Raw genomic sequence first — 8,289 nt, 5'->3', positions numbered from 1 at the left:
TTCAGCAGACTGAGCCAGATCAAAACCCTCCCTTTTGCAGGGTCGCTTTTAGCCTAATTTGCTGCACTAAATGACTCTGCTAATTCTTTGAGCCTGATTTACAAGTTGGCCCAAGTCCTTTGAAGTACTTTGGTAGAACAAATTTAGACTGAAGAAAGGAACTGGCTTTAGTGACTAATTAAGAGAACTGGTGAGGTACTGGCACAGGGTGCCCAGAGAAGCTGTGGCTGCCCCATCCCTGGCAGTGTTCAAGGCCAGGTTGGACACAGGGGCTTGGAGCAATCTGCTCTAGTGGAAGGTGTCCCTTCCAATTCAAACCATTCTGTGATTCTATGTTTACAACCCAGCACAAGAAAGGGGCATAACTAAGAGGGTATTAGGTGGATTACATAGTCAGGGTGATCACACCAAGTGATAAACCCACTTCATGAGGTGTGACTGTACTGCTTGTGTCAGCACTTACCCCTGGCATGTACTCCATGAAGATGGTTAAGGTCTTCTCTGCTCGATCCCGTAAGCAACCGTAATACTGAACAATACGTTCGTGCTGGAGGTTCTTCAGCAGCTGAATTTCACACTCCAGGGCACTCACTTCCTATGGATGTTGAAGGAGAAAATAAGCTTGTGGCCCCAGAAATATTCCATCCTCATAAATTTGTCCATGTCACTGACAGCATGGGACCAGCACTACATTGAAGAAGTCTAATCCATGGCATTGGCTCACCTACTTCTTGGAGCGGGCAAACATTGCCGATGTTTCACATTAATCCTTACTGTATAATAAGCAGGTAAATATTGGTGCAGATGCTTTGATAGTCAGAACCATCTAGAATCCAGAATCCATACCATCCAGAAATGGATTTAGTACCAGAAAAAGCTGCTTCTTGTCTTGATTCTGTGGCTGAATGGTTCTTCACGCACACCACAGCTACAAACTTCCTTCTCACCACTAAGCTGAGGACACTGAGTGTTAATTTCCACTATGCAAAAGCACTGAATGCAGAGTTACAGCATTGCCTGGAAACCTTCTGTAGGAACCTCAACCCAAGCAAGGAAGACAGCAAGACTACAGGTGATAAAAGCTCCTAAACATTTGTCTCCCAGTCCCGTTCCAATTCCCATTGATGGTTTTACTTGAATCAACTCAGAAACTGCTTCCTCTCTTGTTTACTTCACACAATCTGCACCTATTGCATATGATACTGATTCTTTGCTTTACTCTTGCCACAGAAAACAGGGTATCATAGCACACAGACAACAAGGCTATCCAACAATTCCAGACTGAAGCAGAGACATTTGTTGCACAGGAAAAGTATCAGGTTCTTCCCGAATCCAGGGAATGAATAGGATGAATATCAAAGATACCAGAGCATGAGGATTTATGGAAAAAAGAATGATGGTTTCCCCCAAATTAGTCCGAGTTACCTCTCTCCACTCTGGCTACTGGAAGGTCCCAGGTTCACTTCTCTCCCTTTGGGAGAGAATGCAGCTCTTCAAGAGCAAGGACCTGGCTGCTGCAGAGATGTGTGGAACCAGAGGAAGTTGCTTAATTGGGCAAACTGATAGTTTAAGGTTTGGAGTTTCAGTGAACATTCCAGGCTGTTCTTCTCTGGCTCAGAGTTACTGTCTGATTTACAACAGAGACATGGTAGAACTCACTAAGTTAGGACCTGGCACCGATTTCCCATATAAAATGAGAATTATTCAATCTTCACAGATCAGTTATTCCAGCTCAAAGTGAATCTGTTCAACACTGGGAAACGGGTACATTGTTAAACCACTAACAAAGAACCTAACAGCCATTCCAGCTGCATCCATTGTGCAGGGACTGGGTGCTATCCTGTAATTTCAAGGTGCCCCTTGCCATCTCCACTGTTTCCAGTGTGCTGTCACATCCCTGTTCTTGATGAATTGACACACCACAGTTCAGTTTGTTTTGAGGACAGGGAGAATTCAGAAGAGGAAACAGGTAAATAACACACTTGATACAGGGCCTGCCATGTAAGCCCAGAATGTGGGTTTTCCAAGTGCATTCAGTCTTTTTTCACTTAAAAGGAAAAAAAAAAAGTCCTACTTCTCCTGGGTTTAGTTTCATTCACATCCATGTCTAACCAGGAACACAGGGCAGTCTAGTATTCCTCAAGTAACCTGGCAACAAACCAAAAAGCTGAGAAGGGAGAGCCAAAAATGAAGCCAGAAAATGGATTTTAGTTTCAGGCTGAAGTTAATATTACAGAAAAGTAATTTTAACATGACTCCTACTCCTCTCCACATGACTTGAAACCCCGGGATAAACTAAGGAGGGTGCCAGCTTTTGAGGACAGACAGATCCAGGCACTTGGGAAGATCTTACAGGATGAGAATTACCTTGCTTGTTTCGGGACTCTCTGGGTCAAACTGGACCTGCTTAGCTGCAAGCTCTCTGCCCGTGTCCACGTCATAGCACAGATACACACGACCAAAGGCACCTTGGCCCAGCAGCTTCCCTCGTCGCCAGTTTATTGGAGCACTCGGAGCTGAAATAGAACAGTAGTAAATTCTCTTTTCATTAGACTATTTAAAGATAATGGAGAGCTCTTCAAAGATCAATCTCCATCATACTGAGACTGGAAAAGGTATTTTGCAGCGGGAAGGATTTCACTGCAAGGCTATCTCTCTAGCAGAAAAATTAGAAGTCATAATTCCCTACTAGAGAGTGATAAAGTAGGAGACATAATGCAAGCACAGTGCAGATATCTTCTTTACCTGCTGAACAGTCAGACTCTAATAAATATCTATATGAGGACTAGCTAAAACAGTCACGTCCAATACCCCAGCAGGATATTACATCAGCAGGGAATGCTGAGTTCTCATTGTTCTACTGCACTGCACAAGCAGTGGTCTCCTGACCCAGAGATTAACACCTCGGCCCAGGTTTCCAGACTGCACTTAATACCAAAGCACATTCTGCAGAGACCAGTACTTTAGTTCTAACTTTGGAAGGACACTACCAGCCTTGTGCAGTGCAATGCAGCCAATGATGGTGCATCTAACAAGAAACTCTAAAAATGAAGACAGGAACCAGCCATCTGGACAGTGTGAAGATATAGAAGAGCTGAAAGATGAGCTCTGCCATGTCTAATTTAATCACAGAATCATAGAATGGTCAGGGTTGGAAAGGACCTTAAGATCATCTAGTTCAAACCTCCCTTTTTTTTCAAACCTATGTCCCCCAAGGCTCTGCCCAGCCTGGCCTTGAACACTGCCAGGGTTGGAGCATTCACAACTTCCTTGGGCAACCTACTCCAGGGCCTCACCACCCTCACTGTGAAGAACTTCTTCCTTAGATCTAACCTGAATTTCCCCTGTTTAAGGTTAAACCCATTACCCCATGTCCTACCACTATAGTCCCTAACAAAGAGTCCCTCCCCAACATCCTTATAGGCCCCCTTCAGACACTGGAAGCTGCTCTGAGGTCTCCACACAGCCTTCTCTTCTCCAGGCTGAACAGCCCCAACCTTCTCAGCCTGTCTTCATACAGGAGGTGCTCCAGTCCTCTTATCATCCTCGTGGCCTCCTCTGGACTTGCTCCAACAGCTCCATGTCATTTTTATGTTGAGGACACCAGAACTGTGCACAATACTCCAAGTGAGGTCTCACGAGCGCAGAGTAGAGGGACAGGATCACCTCCTTTGACTTTGATTCTATGTGTTTTTGAATGGCTTGTTAAAATCAAGCTCTGGTTATATACTGGGTGTGGAGTTCATCTCTAGAAGCCCTTCTTGCCTCTAACCTCAGGAGGCCTTTCCCCAGTTACCACCAGGATGACTCCTACTTACATTTGGTGGGAATGTTCCTCTCCTGCACACCAAGGGCATTTTCGCTGTCGGCGCTGCGCAGGCGGCCCCGGGGGTCCAGGTACTGCAATGCCAGGCCCAGGTTTTCCCCGTTGGTGCTTAAGGAACGACTGGAAGGCACCAAGGTGAAGAGATTCCCTTGGTGACGCCGTATCCGGGGAAACGTCCTCCGGCCTGAAGAGAAAAAGTACCATTTTTAAGTAACATGATTCCAAGTGGAAGGAGGTTGAGCACTGAAGCGAAGGGAGAGAAAGAACATGTTCTGCTCTGTTCCCATCTACTGCCAAGCAGACAAGATACAAAAATATAACAGCTCAAGGCTGATGCTGCTCCAGTTCAGTACAGCTTTGGATCATTCCCAAAGCAGAAGGGAGAGAACACTGCCCTCAGATCTAAAGTTGCCTTCCAAAGCGAGGATCTGGATTACACAGGCTACCACCCAAGCTCCAAAGCCTGTTAACAGCTACACAGACTTTCTAGATAACATGCCTGGATTTATTATGCAAATAAAAGCCATATACAAAGAAAAAACTTGCAGCTCTTGGTTGAGAAATTCATTTGCACAAAGCCATCTGACGAGCAGGGATGTGATTCTTTAAGTAATTGGTATATGTGAAAGACCCTGAAGTGTGCACTGTGAATTAGCAAAGCAAAATGAACCCCTGAGGTAGGAACCCGCTACATATGACCAAGGCTAATAACTATGTCCATTGCTTAACTCTCACTGGTCAGCCTGGATACCCCCAGAAAGGACAAACCAGCAAAGAATTACAAACAGCCATCGTGGCTTGCTGTGAAAATCATAGAATGGTTTGGGTTGGAAAGGATCTTAAGATCATCCAGTTCCAACCCCCTGCCATAAGCAGGGACACCACACACTAAACTATGTCACCCAAGGCTCTGTTCAGCCTGGCCTTGAACACCTCCAGGGTTGGAGCATTCACAACTTCCTCGGGCAACCCATTCCAGTGCCTCACCACCCTCACTGTGAAGAACTTCTTCCTTAGATCTAACCTAAAGTTCCCCTGTTTAAGTTTAAAGCCGTTACCCCTTGTCCTACCACTACAGTCCCTAATGAAGAGTCCCTCCCATGTGGCATCATGCACAGCAGCATTAACTCCAGCATTAACTGCAAGGACGAGGGCACTTCCAGACTCTTCGACTAGGAGTTACACTTGCTCCTAGAGGTTGCCATTGCCTCACCTTCTTTTTCAAGCCTGGAACTGAAGGTCTGGAAACAACTCACCATCGTTGTAGTCTTTGTGCTGCATAGAGACGTTGTAGCGCCGAGGGTAGGTCCCACCTTTCCCTGCTTTGTCATAGATCTGATTCTCACGGTCTGGAAGGAGATGCAAAGAGAGGAGTGAGGCTCCTTCAAAAAGTCTATGTTCTAATCATCCAATTTTGCTGTAAGAGCAGGATTTTTTTAGGAAGAGGAAATAAACTTCACAACTTTTCAATCAATATACCCCCAGTTCTTCTATTCATAGAATCTCAGCAAGCGTGAAGGGGAGAGCCAGCAAACAGCAGAAGATGTCTGGATCTTTACACTGGACACTGACATACCTGAGAACTCCTGTCTATTATCAGGAAAGCTTTGTGCCCTGGACATCCGTGACTTCCGAAAAGAAGGACTAGTGAAGAAAGAAAGCAAGAGTAAGTTTTGCTGTCTCCTGCAGTGAAACCTACACGGACTTTAAACACAAGCTAACATATCTGCACACCAGTGGCAGTGAGTCGCAAATCCATGTCCCTGCAATGATTTCACACTACACCTGCAGAGCTAAGCCAGGCTCAGCCCCAGATAACCAGACTATTTCCCAGCGTGGACAGTTCTTTCTGTTCAGTTTGTGCCATTTATTCAGCTGCTCCCCAGTCTGTGGTATAAGACCAAGTGCTTCCTTTAGACACATGATGTGGAAGGTTAAAAGCAAGGCGGAGAGAAGGAGCAGAACAGGGTATCACTTCCAGCACATTGCTCACAGGGCAGTAGAGAATGGGGACTATTGCCCCCAGTGATCTACCACGAGGGTGAATTCCTCTCATGAAAACCTCAGCGCACTTTCCTCTCTACCAGTAGCTGATGGTAGACATTGCTTATAACCCTCCCATTTCTCCTTAGTAAGCAGGATTCCTCAAGCAAGCCTAAGCATGGCCCCTTGTTTGACAGAAGGTCTTTACCATCTTTTAAGAGATCACACAAACTCAATCATTGCCAAAGCCATGTTATTTCACTTCTATTTTTGTTAACTAGTGTAAATGGAGTAAGCCTGATGGAGCTTCCAGACTCCCAAGTGAGACTCCTTTCCTCCTACACAAAGAACAGCAGCTTCCCCAGATGATGCCCACTCCTACAACAAACAACCAGGAAGGCTTTCCCCCCCCCCCCCCCCCCCCCCCCCCCGCCACTCCTCCACTCAGGTCAGGGAAAGGACAGGTAACAAATCAGCAGTGCCCTCCCCCCTAAATGAATGTGCGCATATTCACAGGTTAACTGTAAGTGCTTCCTTGTAACTCCATAAACCGGAGGAAGCGAACAGCCACAAACCCAAACCTCCAGTGCTTGATAAAAAAGCCTACGCAGGAATCAGCTTGGAGGAATCTTAAAAACATGCTGAAACCCAATACTCCAGGTGCTGGGAAGCCACAGTTGCTATTCAAGTTAATAGGACCTACAACTGCCCACCAACACCTCAAACACCACCAACAGCAAAGAATGGGAAGAAAAAGATCTAGAGCATCAGACTACGACAAACTCTTCATCCAAGGAAAAGCCCCTTTATTTACCTTTGGTATTAATATTCTACCTTGCAGGACACAGAGATCTACTGTAATGATGTATTTCTGTAACCTCAGAATAGTTGTCTCTTCTCTCTTTTTAAATGAACAAGTAGAGCCTTGTCTAAAAGAGATTTCAAGATGCTGCAGCCAGATGTTCTCGGAGGCCAGGCATGCTTCAGAACTCTGTATTTATAACACAGAGCTACTGAAGCACCAGTTTGTTGGTGTCTGGTTTTACCAGATAATAAACCACTCTTATGACACAGTTCATTCTCTTCAAGAAATATATTGGGATATAGGTAGGAAATAAGTTCCTATTTCCCTCCAAGCAAATTTACGAGCTGGAAAACAGACTTTTGCAGAAGTACAACTGGCATTTCGATTTCAGCACATAAGTTCCTACCAGCTTGTACATTTGTACCTGTCTGCTGACCTGTCCAAGGACTGGCAGCTTCCTGATACTGAGTTTTCAGCACTGCTTAAAGGGTCCAGCATCTGCAACACAGAAGAAATCACACGGCAACATCAGTTCAGTCTAATGCCTAAGAGGTTGTGCAGGAGGATCAGAGTCCACCACTGCTTGCTTAGAGGGGAGTCTAAAGCTATTTAGAATCTACATTTTTCCTCTCACAGAAATTAAGGACAGATCAAATTTGAGACATTGCTTTAGGTGTCGAAGTTTAGGTCAGTCTTGGGCTGTGTTTTGATCCCAAGAGAGTCTCTGCTGGTGCTGCTGCATTGCTGCCTCCACCTGCACATCGCCCTTTGGCCTTACTTCCTACTCTCTGAATAGAGAAAGCAGTTTCAAAGGCAAGAGGGTCACACAAACCTGAGTGCACATGTGCAACACCCACGAAAACTGCTCACTCAGAGGTGGACAGACAATGCCTGGTTCACAAGGCAACTGCTTCTGGAAGTCCAACAAAGGCTTTGAACTTGCACATCTACAAACGAGTCTGAAGCGTAGTTTAAACGAACAAAGCAGTACTACTAGGTGCTAATGCAACTACAGGTAGTGAGTATTACGGAGTGAGAGGGCCGAGAGAGTTCCTTAAGAGCTGGACTTAGTTTTTTTCCCCCTAATGCTCATACTTACACACTGTTCACTGGTTTCTGGGATGAATTCGCCTTCGCTGTTTATGCTGGTGTAGGAACCCTGCCGAGCAATGCGCTGCTGCCTCTCTGGAACGTACCCAGGAGGTGGTGAACTTCGGCCTGTGTTCTGGGAACCTGGGCCAGAAAACAGCACATTTTGGATATCAATGCTTCTTGAAATGAGACTGTACATACACAGAATCCAAATCCTTACCTCTAACACTAGACCTCTATGATCACAGCAACTCTGGAGAGAACCTCAGCGCTACAGTCTGCACAGAAATGGAACCAGGAGGTGCCATGGCAGAAAGGAGATGGCTCCACAAGCACCTGCACTGTCATTTTAGACACTACATGGTATTATTGAAGCTCCCAACAGAGCAGTCACCTATTTCTAATCAATCCTGCTTGACCTTCTGAGGATAGTTTCAGTATCTAGGAGGGGGCAGAGGACTCCAGGAATCCCTGGCTTTTGGGCATGAACCTCGCTGCTGGTCTCCACTAAACAAAACACTTGTCAGAGCAACCAATCTTCTGCCTTGATTATAAGTCTTCTTTAACTGCTACCATTTACTCT

At 45.6% G+C, this 8,289-nt stretch overlaps 1 protein-coding gene across 2 annotated transcripts in view; it reads right to left on the bottom strand.

Moving 5' to 3' along the window:
• MAP3K3 (mitogen-activated protein kinase kinase kinase 3) overlaps positions 1 to 8,289 on the bottom strand; it is a 27,421-nt gene that overhangs the window by 4,676 nt on the left and 14,456 nt on the right. For both annotated transcript variants that reach the window (XM_010019935.1, XM_010019936.1), the window contains 7 exons: positions 7,714 to 7,847; positions 7,039 to 7,112; positions 5,403 to 5,470; positions 5,083 to 5,175; positions 3,819 to 4,010; positions 2,368 to 2,516; positions 464 to 595 (listed from right to left, as the gene is read on the bottom strand). In XM_010019935.1, coding sequence (XP_010018237.1) covers positions 464 to 595; positions 2,368 to 2,516; positions 3,819 to 4,010; positions 5,083 to 5,175; positions 5,403 to 5,470; positions 7,039 to 7,112; positions 7,714 to 7,847 — 842 coding nt within the window. The remainder of the gene's footprint in view (positions 1 to 463; positions 596 to 2,367; positions 2,517 to 3,818; positions 4,011 to 5,082; positions 5,176 to 5,402; positions 5,471 to 7,038; positions 7,113 to 7,713; positions 7,848 to 8,289) is intronic.

The sequence above is a fragment of the Nestor notabilis genome, unplaced genomic scaffold (assembly GCF_000696875.1).
Source record: "Nestor notabilis isolate BGI_N333 unplaced genomic scaffold, ASM69687v1 scaffold5998, whole genome shotgun sequence".
Classification (NCBI taxonomy): domain Eukaryota; kingdom Metazoa; phylum Chordata; class Aves; order Psittaciformes; family Psittacidae; genus Nestor; species Nestor notabilis.
The sequence above is the reverse complement of the archived record's forward strand: the minus strand, read 5'-3'. Positions and strand labels throughout refer to the sequence as shown.